Consider the following 19,803-nt stretch of genomic DNA (forward strand, 5'->3'; position numbering starts at 1 on the left):
CTACATGTGGCCCTAGCAGTCACGATAGGAACGGCTGCATCCATTCGTCCGTTCATTCGTTCATCAAATATTTATGGGGTTTCTATGTGCCTGACACTAGGAATGAGACAATAAGTGACACCCAACTGTTGTCCTCTAGTGGTTCGGCTTAGTGGAAAGAATAGACAGAGACACAAATAAGTACAGCATGACATGACAGCAGCTGGACCTGTGGGGGCACAGAAGGCAGGCGAGATCGTTCCATCTGGTTGGGGCAAGCTTCTCTTCTGTCAGCAGTTTTCAAGATGTTCTGAACTTAAGATTTTGTGATTTGGAGAAGGGAAAACACACAAGAGTAGCTGTGCCACTGGCCCATTCAGCACAAGCTCAGGGGACATAAATCCTATGGTGACACTTGTGAACATTCTCAGTGTGTCCAGGGGAGCGGTTTTAAGATCTGAGACAGGAAAGTGCATGTCTGCATGACTGCATTGCTGCATCCATGCTTCACACCGATTCATTCTGTGTTAAGGAACGTTGTGTACTATAGTCACAGTTTTAATTTCTTGTTTTTTAAAAATGCTTGGTAGGCTGCTATAAAAAAAAAAAATTAACCTTGTCACTGTGTTTCTTCACACAGCTGAAATACAAAGAAGTTTACCAAAGAAATAAGTCCAACTGTACCATTAAGCCAGATGCTGTTCATATCAAAGCAGCCAAGGATGCCTACAAAGTCAACACCAACGTAAGTTCTGGAACCTTCCCCAAGGCTAACAGCGCGTTTATCAGTGTCTGCAGGACACGTGACCTCTTCCTACTCTCTTTAGGTGACTGAGCTCTAGTGAGTCCACATCAAGAGTTAGACCCCGGACACGGGAGTAGTGACACTGAAATCTAAGTGCTGCCTTTGGTTCTCACAGAGGAGAACAGGGAAGAGCAAGGGTGACCTAGCCCGTGCCACGGATGTCACCTAGTCAGCCTTCATGCTAGGTAGCTGAGTATTAGGAGATGTAATTCTGAAATGAAAGTTGCATTTTGGAAAGTGACTCAGCATCTTTCATTCCCTCCATCCTCCATATTCTCTTCTTGTTCCAAACCCTAGAACCTGCTTCTTATGGAAACAAAAAAATTATTTTTCAGTCACTTGGTACTGTCAGGAGTTGGCCTAGACCTTGCTCCTGCTTGGATCTCCCAGTACTGACTCATTTCTTTGTATTGGAGCATCTTAAAGCCTCAATCACAGAAACATTTTTGTCCATTTAGATGAATATTAACTTTTTAAAAACACACAAATAGTTATATAATGAAACCATTATAACCCTACTAGTGCCCACTAGTGCCAGAGAGAACATATATTTATTAGGGCCAGCAAACTGAAATGCTGCTGTTGGGGGCTGGCAGGTAGCTTACAGGTGTCCTGAGGATGGATTGAGAGATGGGTAGCAGGATGGATGTGGGGAAAAGTAAATGCAGCAGTAAAGTGTACACGGTAGAATCCAGGTGGTGGGAGTACGGGTAAGCTCTGCAGGATTGTTGCAACCCTGCTGTGTGTTTGAAAAATTTAACAATGACATCAGGGGAAACTTATCAAACCGTACACATAGATGCATGCACATTTTATTGTGTGCAGGTTATGCCTTGAGAAAAAAGAGAGAGAGGAAAAAAGAGTGAGGAAAGAAATGTGCTTGATAGAGAGGGCTCTTCCCCAGGACTCTCAAATTAAATTATAGATACTCTGGGCCTCAGATACGGCTCGAGGCAGCCAGTTCTCCAGGTCAGATGAAAGCCTAACGAGTGCACAAGCACCTCTAAAGCCAGATTGCCTGGGTTTGAATGCCAGCTCCACTTTTTAACTGTCTCACGTTGGGCAGGTTATTTAACCCTGCTAGGCAGTTCCTCCGCTGTCGATTGCATGCAATTGTGATGAAGATTAAATGAGTTAATATTTAAAAAGCACTCAGAAAAGTGCCTGGCACAAAATAATTTACTATAAATGTTTAATATTTTGTTTAAATTAAGCCTGAATTTAGTTAGCAATTGAAAGTACTTGATGCTGAAGATGGTTAAGCTACCCTGGCAGAGTTAAAAAGACTGTAGCACCATTTCAGCTGGAGGCCTTTGAATTTTTTCACCCCTAATTTGAGACCAAAGGATCTCATAAAATGACCTCTTGAGTGGCTAACAAGCTGCATAAATTGTAGAGAAATTTTAATTTGGGCTGTGTCTTGCATAAAGAACCATAATTTGTTGTGTGTTAAAATGCAAGATGAGTCCCTCTGTGTGGTGCGTGGGGTTAGGCATTCAGCTCGCTGAGTAACATGGTCTGTTTTCCTCTTGTTTAAAACAGCTGGACTACAAGAAGCTGTACGAAGCCAACAAGGCCCACTGGAAGTGGACCCCTGACCGACCGGACTTCATCCAGGCTGCCAAGTCATCCTTGCAGCAAAGCGATGTGAGTTGGACAGACATGGATGAGACCAAACATTAATAATCGCTGCCCCGGGTGTTAACCCTAGCTATTTGAGAGCCAAGGAGGACAAGAGGCTTGCGAGGAGGGGAAGACACCTCAGGAAGCGACTGGCCACAGAGCCTGGTCTCCCATGGCTGGGCCCAGACACAAATGGTTCAGAGTCCTGAGCGAGGCTGCGGTGGGGGGTGAGGGGCTTGGTCTTCGCCTGGGGACTGGAAAGGTGGAGCCCAGCGTGCTGTGAGGAGCCAGGAAGCCCCTGCCCGCATTCTGGTAGCAAGCCCTCTTTCAAAGCAGGACTTGTTATGGATTTAATCAAACACTGACTTTCTCCTATGCCCCGTCTACCCTCTCTTCCTCTGCCTTCTGTCACAGTTTGAATACAAGCTGGACCGAGAGTTCCTCAAGGGTTGTAAGCTTTCTGTCACTGATGATAAAGACATGGTGCTGGCCCTAAGGAATTCCTTGATAGAAAGTGACGTAAGTATCCCATCCCTTCCATGGTGCCTAAGCCCACTCAAGGCCGTGTTCTGCGGCACAGGCCCCAGGGGCGCCCAGCGCAGGACAGAGGACGGCTGCTGCTATAGGAGCTCAGGTGTGGGTCGTGAAACATGCCCCTGCCCCCAGGGACACCGGTGATGTGGCAGCGTAGGGTGGCAGCCGTGGGAAGCTATTAAACCCAGGTGACCGACCTGGACTTATACTGTACCACAGGATAATTCACACAGCAAGAATTGGGGATCTAAAGGCCTGGCTGGATTCTATAAAGAAACGAATTCATTTCTGTGGGATCACATTCCTCCTATGCCACAGTTTTCTTGTCTGGAAAGAAGGGATCGTCATGCCTCCCGGGGTTTGGGGGAGGGTCCAATGACACATTTGAAAGTGTTTTGAACTAAGGCTGTCTGTATGAAGATTCATCCTGAGATCCATTCTGATTGTTATTACAACCTCAACTTGCCAGAGAGAAAAGTAAAATCCTTTTTGCATATTTCCCAACGTCAAATCTTTTTTACTGAGTTTAATGTTTCTGCTGTGTCAACAGTGCTGCTCTCCCACCTTAATCTAGTGACTTGGGAGCTTAATAAAAACATGCGGGGGACCCAGAGAAGGTAAAGCTATGCTTGTTTCACCCCTGCAGCTGAAATACAAAGAGAAACACGTCAAGGAAAGAGGAAGCTGCCATGCTGTGCCTGACACTCCTCAGATCCTTCTGGCAAAGGCTGTCAGCCACCTGGTGTCCGAGGTAACCCTCCAGCAGCCGTGTGCGCTCCTTCTCCCATCCTGGGCTGGTGCCCAGCCAGACACTCTAACAAGGTCTCTGTGGATTTCCTCAGAACAAGTACAAGGACCACGTGAAGAAGCACTTGGCCCAGGGCTCCTACACAACACTGCCAGAGACCCGGGATACCATTCACGTCAAGGAAGTGACCAAGCACGTCAGTGATGTAAGTGGCCAGCCCCCGGCTCTTGGCAGCAGCAATGCCACCGTACCTGAGCACCCAGCCAAAGGCCACAGGCTGCCTTTCTACTTACGAACGCTTCCCTTTATGTCCCTTCACCCTTACCGTCAACACCTGTCTGTGAATTTTGAACTCTGGTTTCAAGGATGACCCATTCGTTATTAGCTTTCCAATCACGGCAATGATGGCAGATGTGGGTTTTGCCACAGGACATGTTATCTAGAGATATGAGATGTTACGAACCTAGGGCTACCAAGGGGAGGACGTTCTGCGGGTGAAGACTGGCCTCTCCTACCATTAAACTGCCAAACAATTAGAGGTGGAAATCACCTCTTGGTACCTCAGTCATCTCTGCCCTCTATGGCCTTCCCAGTAAGGCTTGAATGATCATAGGGTTATATTTTATGAGCCCTACATAGTTCCACATATTTTGGAAAGGTAGAAATGGTGAATGAAAGAGCTTAATTTCCTTATGGTCAGTTCTCCAAAGATTGGTGTGTGGTTCAAGTGTTGGATTCCAGGACAGAAACGACAGGGAAGAAGTGGAATGTGGATCAGAGACCCGAGTTCCAGACTGCTGCCAAAATGGGAGGCCATGGGTTCTCCTGGAGATCTCCTCAAAGTTCTTCAGGTACATCAATTCTGTTCCCAGCTTCCTCTGCTCATCTACATGACTCTGGCTCTTTTTAGACAAATTACAAAAAGAAGTTTGTCAAGGAGAAAGGGAAATCCAACTATTCCATCATGCTGGAGCCTCCAGAGGTGAAACATGCTATGGAAGTGGCCAAAAAGCAGAGTGATGTAAGTTTCTCCTCTCAACACTCTCTCGGGGCCCACTGAGCCCGGTGAGCCTCAGTTGGTGCATGCTGAGCTGGTTCCAGGGAGGGGTCACCCTAATTTCTATATCTGATAGTTTAAAAAAATATGGTGGTAGAATTGGTTTAGTTTTAATAAAAAGGCTCCCGGTACTTAATGAGGACTTTTGGAAAGATAGCCTCTCTCTCAAATGAGTAAACTTTTTTTTTCTTTTCCCATATAAAGGTCGCCTACAAAAAAGAAGCCAAAGAAAACCTGCATTATACCACAGTGGCCGATCGGCCAGACATCAAGAAGGCCACGCAGGCAGCCAAACAGGCCAGTGAGGTAAGGGTGTGGTTAAAATGTACCTGGTCCCGGTGGTCACGGTCAACAAGTAATACACAGCACTCACCACCCATTTTGGTTTTCTTTGATTCAGGTGGAGTACAGAGCCAAGCACCGGAAGGAGGGCAGCCATGGGTTAAGCATGCTTGGTCGTCCGGACATCGAAATGGCCAAGAAGGCCGCCAGGCTGAGCAGCCAGGTAACACAGATGGGCAAGAGGCAGCTCTAATGTGGGGAGATCTAAAACAAAACAGAAAAACAAAAACAAAAAGCCTTGCAGGAAGAAATGATCCCCCAGAAGCAAAGTGCAATATTAACAACCAAAGAGATATTGGGTCTTTGCTAGCACTGTAGAGCTTTGAAAAGCTGTATCATAAAGTGTGCTAAGGACCTTTCTTGTTTCCACCTAAATCTCTAGGCCTTTCTTGTTCTCCACTTTTCCATTTAGGGGAATGTGTCTAGGTATTTGTGTGCTTAGTTATCTTCATGTGACAAAAGGACCAGCTCATGAGGTCCTTTTGGAACCTCTCCCCAGGCACTGAGAGCTACATCCCGAGGGCCTGACTTGTACTTAAGTCCCCTGTGGGATCTTGTTAACATGCAAGAGTCACAGAATTCTAACTTCTAGAACACAGCCTGATGCAGTAACCTTTATCCTTTCACTCAGCATACATATACTAAGTGCCTGGGCTAGGAAGTAAGGGTGATTAGATGTCCTCAGACTATATGCCTGCGGAGAAACAAGTACAATTTGGGGTGATAAGTATTTGATCAAGGGATGCACAGGGTGCTGGGGGGAATGTTTCATTTTAGGAGATTTCATATTATTGAGAAGATGGACTCAGAAATGTGTTACCCAAACCTGATTGCCACATTACCTAATTTCCCTTGTTAGACTACCTAGAATACCCCCGAGCTGTAATGGGGTTTCAGACTTTAGCTCAAGACCCTGTGATCTACCACCAGATCTGTCAGAGGGCAAGTTTTAGTCCTGTAGGACTTTACCTCAAGAATAGCTTATTTCTTCTCCAATGTAGAGGTCCTACCTTCTTCAATGTGTGTTTTCACAAGTATTTGTTTGATATATTTAGTTGTGTGTATGACTTTCAGCAATACCACATGTGGGTTTCCAATCTCTTGGAAAATATAAAGTAGTAATATCAAGTGACACAACAAGTTGGAATTATGAAGAAGTTCAGATGACTGATGACAAGCAAATATGATTCTTTTTTAAGTTTGTTAACTTAAAACTCCTATGCAATATTTTTATTTTAAATTAATAGAATTACATAAGCATTTGAGACTACGATATGAAATCACCAACAACAAAAAAACAGTCTAATCTCTAAGAGTAATGAAATGTAACAAGAATTTTTTAATGTAAAAAATTTTTAATAAGCTTTTAAATTTCCAAGGTCATACCATTATCAAGTTAAAAACAAAGAAATGACTTTGATGTTGAAATTTTAAAGACTTTCCTATTTTTCAAAATCTAAAGGCTCATACTTCCGATCCTAAGTGAATGCTATGATGTGGAGAATGAGACCCAACCAGCTCCTTTTATGAGCTTCCCGGCCTGGGTTTACTTCCTGTGAAGGGCTTGCCTCAGGATTTACAGCTTCACGGTGTGGCCCTGGGCCCAACGGGGCTTCACTTATGTGTGTGCTCTCCCCACTCTGACTTTGCTGTCTTACTGGCACTCTAGGCAGAATACCTCAAAAGCCAAAGGAGAGGACACGGGCACGGCGCCGCATCTTATGACACCCCTATGATGAGGCATCTTAAGAAAATTAATGCACTCATTAGTGATGTAAGACCGGCACCAGCAAGCTGCCATCTCTGCCCTTCTCTTTTTCTTGTCTACTTTCTTAGCCTTGGTCAGGGGACTGACCAAGTTGCACTCTTTTCTGTTGATTTTGTGTTGGAATGTGTAGAATGCTGTGGAAATTTGTCAGAGGATATACTTTTGCCCACACCCGTCTTTTCCTGCATGAAGCTTTCCCTCTGGAACATGCCACTTGGAATAGGAAGATAGACGACTTGGGTTGCTGACGATGATCAAATTAAAAGATGAAATGAAAACAAATGGAGATGAAATGAAAGCAAATCTCATCTCCAACCACACAAAGGAAACATCTGCCGATTACCATTGTTAATGTTTAGTATATGTAAGACTAGTAATTCACGATCTCTAGGTTTGGACATACTATACATCAACAGAACAGACTACTTAAAACGTTTCACTCACAACTCTTTTGCCCTGTTTTATAATCTTACTAGTAAGAAATTTCCTAATTCTTGGGCCTGTTCGTCAGTCTTCAGGAGCACCAATTCCCTGATAAGGAGCTGAACAGTTAGATGGTAGACCTTTCAATTCCATTAAACCTTGAAAGAATAATTGATTTGAATCCACTTTCCTAACTGCGTCCATATAAGCCAATATCTGAGCCTGATTATAAACACTGGTCTTGTACTTGCTGATACATAGCATTTCATGGTTGCCTCTCAAGCTTTCGTGATTAACAGGAAAAAGAAAGCTTTACCCTTCCAAAATGCCACATGTATGTGGTTTTACTGTACTTACTGCCTAGTCCAATACCAAGAATGTACTATATTTACTACCTTGTCCAAGAATTCCTGGAGTCCTAAATCTGATGTGTGTCCATATCTTTCAGAAGGTAGTAGTTCTTCAGAAGATCCAGTCCGAAATGAAGGCCTTTTTGTGCTGAACCCAGATTCGCATTAGTTGTTGTGGAGGCCTTTGCTTGGGGGCCTCTCTGTGGAAAAGAGAGACATAACTTTTCTTTTTTCATTAAAAAGTTAAAATTTAAGTTTACTTGAAATTCACAGAAGAAACTGAAGTGAGACCAGTGGACTTGCTGCTCTTCATATAAATATTTCTTCAGAAACGAGCGATTTCTAAAAGACAGAAAGAGGAATTTAGCATACTTCTAAAAGGCGCAGATGTTGCTGTCATCCGAGTTTTCCAACTTTTCTTCCTCAGTCTGACTCTGCACATCTAGTTTACTTTGCTCGTCTTTGTTTTACAGCTGTTGGGATCAACCCTAGTCTTCCGGGTTTCGGTATCCCTTCGAAAAAGTTTCCTTTTGGTCCAGACACCAGCTCACTACCTCTGATTTTCTTCAGAAGGCTTTTCATTTCTTCATTGTGAGAATGAATTTTTTTCCAGAGACAAGCCATTGAAGCATTTATATTTACATTTCATTCTCCTGTTATGTTGTGTTTCTGCTTCCTCCTATGTGTGTCTGTCTCAGCGTGCCTGCATCGTGCGGTACTGTCTGCATGCTGATGTTTTCTCTGCATTTCCACTCTAGATTTATTCCAAATATATGACTCCCAGCATTGTGAATGCATTTTCTCTGACGTGGCAGATTTCACTGTTCTTAGCACTTGAGTCGTCTCATTTTGTGTCTGTTCTGCTGGGTATGTAAAGTTGTGGGGAAGTGAAGTAGAGTGATGAAGCATGAAGGGTACTGATTTTAAATGTCTACAGAATGAAATATCTAGGTGACTGGATTCTAGTGTGCTAACTTTGAATGAGTGGGTCTTTCATCCCACCAGTAACAAAAATTCTAGGTTTCCCGGAGAGTTAGATATTGCCCTTTTAGTTTGCTAACATCTAGAGAGAGCTAATTTTTCATTCTTCTTAGAGTGAAACTTCTAGGGGAGTTCTACTTCTGGACTTAATCCTAGAGTACTCTTGAAAAAGGCATCAGTCTATTTTTCAGTCAGAAAATGTTTCTATCACTTTCAGTTTATTCTGTTGAATTTTCTTATAAATAAAACATCTTCTTTAGCTATTTTACCTAACATAATGACGGTCTCTTCCTTTTATTGAATCAACTCATATTTATTGAGCAACTATTAGTGCCTGGAGTTATACTTATTTTTTAAATTGAAGTAATTTAGTCCTTTGCATAGTCTTATTTTTTTTTAATTTTTATAAATATTTATTTGAGTCAAACAGAGGATATGCTTTGGAAGCAAGATCTCAACAGACTGAGATTGCATAGTACTACTTTTATGTATCCTATAAGTATATTGAATCTTATTTTTTTCATGATTCTAAAGTATCTCTTCTTTCTTTCTTCTAGCCTGAAATAATATGGAAGAGCTTAACTCCCAAACTCTATTCTTTTTTCACTCAGAAACTATGCCATTCTTTTGCCAAGTTTAAAAAACTAAAATGATACAGCCAAAGTACTGTTAAAATAACAAGAAATTCTCCTAATTTAACAGATTCTTAACTTCTCATTCTTCTTGAGAATCTACAACTCCTCTCAGAACTCCTTCCAATAGAGCTAAATGCTTCTAGTTTTGCCAGATCGGAGGGTCAAAATGCTCCAAATCATAAACTCGTACGTCAGATCACTTCTCTGAATTTAACCTAAAGCCTTTTTCCACTTATTTTTATTTTGTATTAAAAAGATGTGATTATCTTTCATACCTCTGGATAATATAAAAGTGAGCAAGTCAAATACTATATCACTGAATCTTATTCTTGATTGTTGTCCCAACATAATTATTAATAGTGCCCCTTTTACTATTAAAAGTATCCTAGATTGGATAATAGACCATATAATCACTTTATGTATAACACATATTCTTTTGCATTTAGATTTCCTCCATTCCTCCGTCTTCAAATTAATGTATGTTCAAGAATAATTTGGATTTTTGCATTTGCTATTAGGTTAAATACCGAGAAAATTTTGACAAAGAAAAGGGCAAGACACCAAAATACAATCCGAAAGACAGCCAGCTCTACAAAGTCATGAAAGATGCTAATAATCTCGCGAGTGAGGTATGTTTTTTTTAATTGTGGTAAACTATGTACCATAAAATGTGACTGTTCTTAAGTATACAATTCAGTAGCATTAAATTATGCTCACAATTTTGTCCAAGTACCACCATGATTTCCAAACCTTTTTCATCACCCCAAGTAGAAACTATTTGTATTAAGCAAATAACTCTCCATTCCCTCCACAACCCAGACCCTAGTTACCTCTAATGTACTTTCTGTCCCTATGAATTTGCGTATTAGAGTTTTCATATAAGTGGAATCATACATTTGTCCTGTTTTCTGTCTGGCTTATTTTACCTCACATCATGTTTTCAAGGTTCATCCATGTTGTGGTATGTATCAGAACTTCATTCCTTTTCATGACTGAATAACATTCCATATTATATATAAACCACCTTTTGTTTATCTATTCATCTGTTGAAAGTCACTTGAGTTGTTTCCACTTTTTGTCTCCATGGATAAGGAATAACTGGTTTTCCATCACCATCTCCAGCACTCGTTTCAGGATGGCTTTCACTAGTACTATTTCCCATTTCCTACTTAAGTGACTTCCCTTTTCCCCCTTCACCTACAGGTTAAATATAAGGCTGATCTGAAGAAACTTCACAAACCCGTGACTGACATGAAAGAATCTCTAATAATGAATCATGTCCTGAACACAAGCCAACTCGCCAGCTCTGTAAGCTCAGGCCTTTGCTCCAAAAACAGCATGTCTGCCCATTTGCAACTAAATTCCTTCTCTGAGTTCACATGCAACTCCTCTGCTACTGAGATGCTAGATTTATAGGAAAGCTCTTCTCTTGTTTGAGTGCATTCTTGCAAATTACAACATTAACCTACCACTTCTCCAGACTGTAACACCTCTCAGAGTATAAAAATGCCTCTGTTTGTAGAATATTTACACTTTTTCTTTTTTTCTTTAACAAATCCCTTTCCTTCTTCTAAGGACATAGAATTACCACTTGGAGTAGGTTCTTTCACATTTCACTTTTCACTCTTAAAACCTGCTTTGAATAAGCCACATAACCTAAATGTTTACAGCCTGTGTTAACTGACAGTGCTGAATGCGGATCTTCATCCTTTAAAAGTTATTCTTGACCCCCTAGTTAGTGTTTGTTCATTTTGATTTGGTCTTGCTGCTGTTGCTGTGTACATATCTAACCTAAAGAGGAAAAGTAGGACTAGCAAGCAGCTCTGCCATCAGCGTGCCCTTTCTGCCACCTTCCCCACAGTACCAATACAAGAAGAACTATGAGAAGAGTAAAGGCCACTACCACACAATCCCCGATAACCTGGAGCAGCTTCATCTAAAAGAGGCCACAGAATTACAGAGCATAGTAAGTTGATCAACACGGACCTTTTTCCTGATGCACATTTATCTGCAATGTCAAAAGCCTTCATGAATTGCCCCCAGGATCGTAGTTGTAGTTTTAGTAACCATTGTTTGAAAAAATGCCCAAAATTATAAGGGGCTATGAATTTATTAACATTTGGAAACAACTGTTTATGCTATAAATGATAACGGCATTGACATATACTGAGAAACAGTGCACATACACGCAGGACGTGTGACGGCTTCCTGACAGGGGCTGGAAGCCTCGCGATGACATTGCAAGGGGACAAACCCTTTACTGTGACTCCTGTGGACCCCCATGAGTCTGCACCGTGGGTCAGGAAACATCGCAATGGGTAACAGGGCCACTTAGGAAGATTTGCAGCAGAGAAGTGATATGATCAGATCTACCTTTGGAGTAGTCTCTGGGTATTTCAGAAACTGCAAAATTGGTAAAATAATTGGTAAAATAATTAAGGTGCTTGCTATCACATGACCCTCTTGTATCACAAATGCAGGATTATTTAGGTCCCTTTGGGCATTAACCAAGAGGGCTAAAATCCTGGGAATGTCCTCCTATCATCTGTAGAGCAGTGTGTACCCCCAGGCCTCTGTACTGATGTGTCGATACAAGAAAAACAGCGGTGCTGAGTGCTGCCATTAAGATGCTGCATGTACCAGGGCCTCTGCCTCTTGATCCTGTGAAGCTGAGGAGACTGGGTTTATACAATAGTGTTGGCGGTTTTAGAGAAGGTCGGGTTTCTTAGTAAGTCAGTCAACACGCAAACTCATTTTCATTTTTATACCAGTTTATGTTGGTTGCATTAAATATATGACTGGTTATGACCCAGAAAGAGTTATTGACATGAATAAAGTTACATGCATTATCTAGTAAATCAAGATCTCGGGTCTCTGATAGCAATTCTTATGAAGCAAAAGCTGGATATTTTATTTATTTATTTATTTATTTTTGTGTGGATTCTGTTCGACAGGCCATAGGTTGGTACAGCACTGCAAACCCTTCAAAACCAAAATTAAACTTCGGTTTGCACTATGAGTCCCTGGAGAACATAAACTGTGGAGGATAAGGAGAGCATGGTGCCTTCTCAGGGGTCCTGACACATTCTGGAGAAGGAGCAATTGTTGAGCCAAAGCCTGTAGATGCTGCAATTTTGGGAAATGATATGTAAAGGGGGTGGAGTAAAAGCTGGAGATTTTTATCAGAAATATCAGCTAATGTTATGGTTAAAATGTTCCCATCTACACATATCAAACCTTGGCCAAACTTATCTGTGGGCAGTTTTTCCCATGCATTTCCTAGCCTCAACATTTCACTTTGTTGATCTTTCTACAGTGATTCTTTCATCTCCTTGGATTGAACACAAATCGTGATTATGCCTCACCTATAGCAGTGGCATTTTTTTACCCCCGGGCAGCAACAAAAAGGTTCTGGATCTGAAACACACTGGGAAACTCTTTTAAGTGGCAGAGATGACACCCAGTTGGATATAATGTATCAATTAAAAAAAACAAACTATCTTTAAACTGGTCTCTGTCTACGAATTGACCAGAGGAGAGATTCTCTAATAATGCTTTTCATCACCAGGTGAAATACAAAGAAAAGTATGAAAAGGAACGAGGAAAGCCCATGTTGGACTTTGAAACACCAACGTACATCACTGCCAAGGAGTCTCAGCAGATGCAAAGTGAGGTAAGTTCTACAAAAACACACCACACAACAAATGCACCATCAACCTCATGAAAACAGACTCTGCCCACAAATGTATCCAGCCTCCTGTTATCCACAAGTGGTAGATGGTGGGACTTTTTAACACGTGATCACTAAAATCATTTCCATCTCAGAAATCCTAAGGTTCAGTTATCAAAAATGTTCTGAATAGTAAACACTCACCATATGTTTTATTTCAACCATCATTTTCATAGAATTAGAACATAGCTAACTATTCCTGACACTGAAATAAATTATATTGAATATCATATGAATTTTTCTTTGATGAATGAAAAGCCCCCTGTGCACAGACCCACCCACCATGGGCTTTGGACCGCTCTTCTCTTAATTGAAAGCCCCAAGCCAAACAAAAGGAGATTAGTGATCAAAATGTTTATCAAAACATTGAAAGTCAAGATGCCCTATCTCCTATTTTAGAAATGTAAGCAGAACCATTTAAAAATAATTTTGTCTATTTTATCTGTTCAGTGAGTTAAGATAATAGGTCATGATTATGAAAAGGGCCAAGTTTGCATTTGGTACCCTCAGGCTCTGCTTCTTCTAGGTTGTTTTTTAGTTTGTTTGTTTTTTCTCTTGTGTCACTTACGTCTAATTCAGAAGTAGAATCTTTTGTTGCCTTAAGAAAAATATCAGGAGAGATGACAGTGAATTTAGAATCTTGATGGCACATTGGTCTTTCCTCTTAGAGAGCCAACCAGTCACAGTGTTAGACAATCATTTTCATAGAATTAGAACATAGCAAACTACTCCTGACACTGAAACAAATTATATTGAATATCATATGAATTTTTCTTTGATGAATGAAAAGCCCCCTCTGCACAGACCCACCCACCATGGGCTTTGGACTGCTAAATGCAGGGCCCATCAAAGGCTTCTCAACCTCTGCATTTCCTTGGGGCCATTTGCTCTAGACAAAATATTTCCAGAACAATCAGACGTGTTTCAAATGTATGACCATTAGTAGAACTGTGATCAAGTTAAGAAGCCATACATAGAAAGAAAATGTTGTAATATTTTTTCTACCTAGGATTGAGCAATAAATTGTAATAAAGGTTCTTTGTTAACCTGTCTTTCCTTCCTACTCACATTAGAAAGAATATAAGAAAGAATATGAAGAGTCCATCAAAGGCAGAAACCTGACTGGCCTGGAGGTCACACCAGCTTTATTGCATGTCAAATATGCAACCAAAATAGCCAGCGAGGTAGTACTCAGTTGGTCTTTTCTTTCCCTCTTGATCCAAATAATTGCACTAATGCCACTCATCAATGTGTTTGTTCTACCATTTTTCACCACCACCTAACTTTGTGGGTTTTAAGTTGGGTTCACATTTGGTACTACCACCTAATATATTACCCGTGTTTATTCTTCTAATTTTTTAACCGAATACCTGATAAAATGTTCTTACCTTACCATTCTATTAATTTCTAGTTTTTTATTGGATGTTTAATATTAATTGATGAAGGTTATACCCTAACTCATTTGTTCATAACTTTCTTTACTTAAAATTGTAACTGTTCAAAATTGGGAGGTTTTTTTTAATTTTATCTTGTGGTTTCTTGGCTCTTTACCTGAGAGGAACAATCCAGGCTTTCTTGTCAGCATTGTTGCTTTTATTTTGTGATATAGAAAGAGTACAGAAAAGATCTAGAGGAAAGCATCCGTGGGAAGGGACTCAGTGAAATGGAAGATACACCCGACATGCTAAGAGCAAAGAACGCCACTCAAATCCTCAACGAGGTGGGCCCACAGCCAAGTGCATGCACTGAGTTAACACAGCGTCCTCTCCTTTCTAGCCAGGTTACACACACACACACACACACACACACACACACACACACCACACATGGGAAGAGAGTTTTAGATTTTCAAATTCCATATCCAACATGATTATTACCATTAAATAAAAAATATCTTAATTTCTAATAAGTTGATAGTATAACAGCCAGTATCTACAGTAGCTATCACTGTCATAACCTGTTATCTAATATTATTTGATTTAACCTTGATCCAAGTGGTGTGCTCGTTTAAATAAACACACCACACTGGAGTGGTATGCACCTAAGTTTAATCCTAGTTGTGTACCAAACCAGATTTAAAATTCCCTTTATAGTTTAATTTTCAAAATAGAGGATGCTAAACTGGTCCAAAGGAGGCCTTACGTTGAGTCACGTTTCCTAAAATGGGCTTCAGTGGTTACCACTCCATCCTATCGTAGGGAACGGTGAAGGTGAACACTTGCAACTAAGGTGGTCTGTTACGTGGCTTTATATTCACTCTGTACATTTATTACCTCATCGTGGAAGTTAGCTAACTTTCTTTTAATGCTACTATAGAAAGAATATAAGAAAGACCTCGAGCTGGAAGTCAAAGGAAGAGGCCTGAATGCCATGGCCAATGAAACCCCCGACTTTTTGAGGGCCAGAAATGCTACTGATATTGCCAGTCAGGTCAGTGTTACTACTTCATATCAATCTTTCAGAAAAGTACCTGTGATTACAGTGACATGATGTTGTCCTTCTATTATCTTACTTGTTGGTCAATGAGAATCAAATGCGTTTGTGGCATTCGTAAGCATCTACCTGGTGGAATCCATTCTAACAAAAGGATCAGGAACCCTTTGCCAGGCCTGCTTCCATCGGCCTTTCCGAGCCTATAGCCACAGAGATGTTCAGAGCAAAGGGCAGAAGTTGGGGAACCAAATACCTGCCTGGAGCTGGGAGCGACTCCGACATCCCAGGCCTTGTTTCTTAGTGAATACACTCCTCACTTGGCACCAAGAATTCCTTGCTTAGCATGTTTTTGGAGTTCTTTCTTTCCCTCCTTGCAAGGCCTAAGTTTAAAACACAATTTTTAGGCATCCTACATTGTCTAATACTAATTAGTAAGGGTCTGTTGCTTATTTGTCCTGCTCCCAGCTCTTATGTTTGTAAACAATCCATGCCTTACTATCTGTTTATTATCTCTCTCCTTTCCCTTTATCTCTCCCTTCTACCTTCCTCTGCACCCAGGCTCAACTAGAGAGTAAGTTTTTAAACTGCTAGGAATCAACCTTTTTTTCTGAATCTTACTCCTTAGTATAAAGCTATAAACACAATAGGAAAAAATGTCAGTTAAATGGCAAATGAATGAATCTTTTTGGAAAAGAAGTATTGATCACCTCTTAATCAAACTAAACCAACAAATATTGTGCACATTATAAACATTTATCCAATTGTTGGGTGTCTTTTTACAGATTAAGTATAAGCAATCAGCAGAAATGGAAAAAGCCAATTTCACTTCTGTGGTTGATACTCCAGAGATCATTCATGCCCAGCAAGTCAAGAACCTTTCAAGCCAGGTAAGGACATGCATCAGAGTATCACTCACTGACCGAAATCATGAAGAACAAAACTCTTTCCACTAATACCAAAGTTGGTTCTTTCAAATTACAAGTTGGCCCCATGAAAAAGAAGAGATTCATCTATGATGCAAGTTTGAGTCAAAGTTGAGATTTCTGCATCAGAATTAAAATAGATTTTATGAGAGAGTTTTAAGGTACTGAAGAACTCTTACATGGTGCCACCCATAATGAATGAATCAATATCCTAACATGTAAAGCCTCTTACAATGTGGATATAAAATTTGTGTTAAAAAAAAAATGGTGTTCAGTCTAGAAGAAACAAAGTAGACAGTCCACATTTGGATGATTAATTTTTTTAACGAGATGGAGGTTATGCCATCAACAGTAACCACACAATCTAACCTGTCCCTCCCGCGGTAAATAACAAACTCTCCATTGTCTCAGAAACAGGGAGATGAAGAAATGTAGGCTGTCATGCATACACCAGGATATGCCGTCATTTGTTTTAATCTTCAATGATATCAGGGATCTGCAATTTAGTTGAGTAGACCCAAGTTAGAATTTTTGCTTGCCTTCTGATCAGAGAGTTCTAAAGCAGTAGATAAGCACGTGGAACTGTAGATTTTCCTGGCCCCACCCTGGAATTTTGAAGCTAGTAGGTCTGATGTAGGCTCTGGAAATCTGTTTTATTTCTTTTTTGTTTTGTTTTTCATCTTCACAGACGAGCTCTTAATGACAATCAGGTTGGAGGCATCATGAATATAAACCCTTTATGAGCAACATATAATTTTATATTATAAAGTTAGACATGAAAAATATAGTTATCACCAGAGAGTGGCTTAATTAGGAAGCAGATATATTCAAATGTGAGAAATGAACCTTTTATTTGGGGGATGACATGTGGGGAAGAATTTTGTTACCAACATTATATGAGCCCCAGAGTACCGTGTTGTTGGGGGAGCCAGGAAGGCCAACAACATTTCTGGGGCTGTGAGAGGCTCACCGGTCAAATAACCTGCCTTGTGACCTTGTTAATCTTTAAAGAAAACCTCAGTACGCAGACCTTTTCCAGGGAAGGATTCATTCACTTATTCTGCCCTCTTAGACCTCTCCTGGGCTAGTTCCCCAAGGCCTAAAATATGGCCAGGCAGATTACTTCCTTCCCAGTGCAGATCAGTATTTTCTGGAGTGATGGAAAGGTGCTTGTGCTTTTCCACAAAATTGCTTCTTGGTTTCCACTGGCGAGTTTTTATTTTGTAACTTCTAAACCTCACACTTGGGGGTGAAGGCAAGCAGTGTGAGCTGACCCACAAATGCGGGATCATATTCTGAATACTTCTTCATGCCAGGAAGTCTGGGACGCCCGCCTCTCAGGATAACTCCCAGTTCCATGTGCAGACTGATCGCCCCTCTTCGTGAATAACACGAAGTCTACACACCAGTTAAAACAGCTTCTGCTTAACCTTTAAAAAAAAAAAGATTTTTTTTTAAAGAAAAGGAGGACTGGTTCTATTCTTTCTCAAAACAATGAGAACTCTTTGCCTTATATTTACATAACTAAGAAGTCATTCAGGTGACTCACTCCCCCACCCCAAGGAAATCCAGAAATCTTTGCTTTAACTAGCTTCCTGTTAGACAAACAAAATCCAAGCTGAAATCTCTTATTGGTTGAAACTGATTCTTGTTTGTTGTCTTTGAGTAGATTAAATTTTTCAACACTTATAAATGTAATTTGTATATAATAATATTTAGATAGATAAAGAGACATAGAATCATTTTATCCCCTTACAAAAGTCCTCTAAAAGTGGCAGAAACTAGAACTAAATACACATAAGCTAGAGAGAAAAGTGGAAGGACCTGGTGACAAGCAATAGAAGAAAAATCAGGCCCTAAGGCAAAGTCTTTCGCTTTTTAAAACTGGACATGGTTAGTTTAGTCGGTGATTAGTTTAGTCGTGGGGGATTGATTGCATAGGTGTCTGGGAGAAAAGCACCCACTGTGGGCCGTCTCTGCAACCAGTCTGTGCAGGGGTTGGAAAGCCCAAGAAAAGTGATGGCTGGCTCAGAGCTATCCTTGGCCACTTGGTGGGCCAGTTAATTTGATCGTGGTGATGGCCCCAGGTCAGTTTAGTAATAGTAGAGCCACCAGTCCTGCCAGGCCAGTTTCTGCAATGTCAGAGCTGTGCACTAGAAAAGCCTGCTGGGTCTGCCGGCCTGCTCATTCCTGTCGTCAGCAGGCCCGACCACACCCGCTCATGACTGAGCAAAAATATCCTTATCACCAGCTAAGGTGAGTTTGGGGAGGCCTTGTTGATGACTCTCAACCCTCTCACTTCTCTCCACCTGCCTATTAAATAGTCTGGCTCCATCTGTTACTGAACTCAGGTTTGGTGCCGCTGGCTGCCTGAAGAGTCCAAAACACTAGAGTGACAAGGGTTGGTGAGGAGAAAAGCGTCCTTTACTCTAGATGCTGGCAGCTAGGGAAGACGGCAGACTCATGTCTTAAAAAAACACCTTCCCCCAGCCAAAATGATTAAGAGGTTTTACAGGCAGGTAAATGGGAAAGAACAAAGGACAGCAGACCTGAGGGCTAATAGCCGAGAAGTCGTCTCCCAGGGTCTTCTGAGGCCTCAGGTCTGTCTTAGAGTCATCTTAAATCTCATTGTCCATAGCCGTCTGCGGAAAAACTGCTAGGAGTTGTGAAAAAGCTAGGGAGTTGTGATCTTGGGTCCTGACATCTGTCTGGGTGTCTGAGGATTAAAGAAGCTGCCCTGTTCAGGTTAGGATGTTTGTTAATTAACAGGGTCTGGGTAGCCTTGAGAAAGAGAGCAGAGTTCTTCAGTTAATCAGTGGGAAGAGAAACAAAGAGGAGACACCTGAATATCAGGATGGCTCAAACTGCGAACTAGCTAAGTTTAATTACATTATTAATCTATGAAATTTCACCCTTCCACATCCAGTTCACTGTAGGAGGCCCCATCTCCCTCCCTGCCAGGACCCTTGCTGGCTGTCACCTCCCTCTCGTGGAACAGCCAACAAATGCCTCCCTCTGCCAGCTTTGTGGTGAAAGTGGATCCTGTTAAATACCTGGGCTCAGTTCTCTTCGGGCCCAGGCACTGGTACTCACTCACCAAGAGGGTTCTGCTGTACAACTCCCTAACATCCTTCAACAGCCAAGAAAATACAAAGGACTTGCCCTCTGCTGAGCAGAAAGGGCTATTTTAGGTCGCATTGGTTCATATCCCTGTGGTGTTCTCCATCCTGATTTTTGGAATCTATTCCCAGAAAAAGTACAAGGAAGATGCAGAGAAAAGCATGTCATATTACGAAACAGTTTTGGACACCCCAGAAATGCAGAGAGTTCGGGAGAACCAAAAGAACTTCAGCCTCGTAAGTTTGTATTGAATCGACGACACAGCCCACTGATAGCTGGGATGAGGCAGGGCGGGGAGGCTTTGGTACCTCACCTGCACTGGGGACGTGGAGCAGTCCCCCACATCTCCCAC

The 19,803-nt window shown here is 41.4% G+C and overlaps 1 protein-coding gene across 1 annotated transcript in view; it reads left to right on the forward strand.

Moving 5' to 3' along the window:
• NEB (nebulin) overlaps positions 1 to 19,803 on the forward strand; it is a 190,269-nt gene that overhangs the window by 151,135 nt on the left and 19,331 nt on the right. The window contains 17 exon segments of the mRNA XM_033111682.1: positions 620 to 724; positions 2,327 to 2,431; positions 2,822 to 2,926; positions 3,588 to 3,692; positions 3,784 to 3,894; positions 4,600 to 4,710; positions 4,951 to 5,052; positions 5,147 to 5,251; positions 9,764 to 9,874; positions 10,449 to 10,553; positions 11,107 to 11,211; positions 12,814 to 12,918; positions 14,049 to 14,159; positions 14,585 to 14,695; positions 15,292 to 15,405; positions 16,191 to 16,295; positions 19,583 to 19,687. Coding sequence (XP_032967573.1) covers positions 620 to 724; positions 2,327 to 2,431; positions 2,822 to 2,926; positions 3,588 to 3,692; positions 3,784 to 3,894; positions 4,600 to 4,710; positions 4,951 to 5,052; positions 5,147 to 5,251; positions 9,764 to 9,874; positions 10,449 to 10,553; positions 11,107 to 11,211; positions 12,814 to 12,918; positions 14,049 to 14,159; positions 14,585 to 14,695; positions 15,292 to 15,405; positions 16,191 to 16,295; positions 19,583 to 19,687 — 1,821 coding nt within the window.

The sequence above is a fragment of the Rhinolophus ferrumequinum genome, chromosome 8 (assembly GCF_004115265.2).
Source record: "Rhinolophus ferrumequinum isolate MPI-CBG mRhiFer1 chromosome 8, mRhiFer1_v1.p, whole genome shotgun sequence".
Taxonomy (NCBI): Eukaryota; Metazoa; Chordata; class Mammalia; order Chiroptera; family Rhinolophidae; genus Rhinolophus; species Rhinolophus ferrumequinum.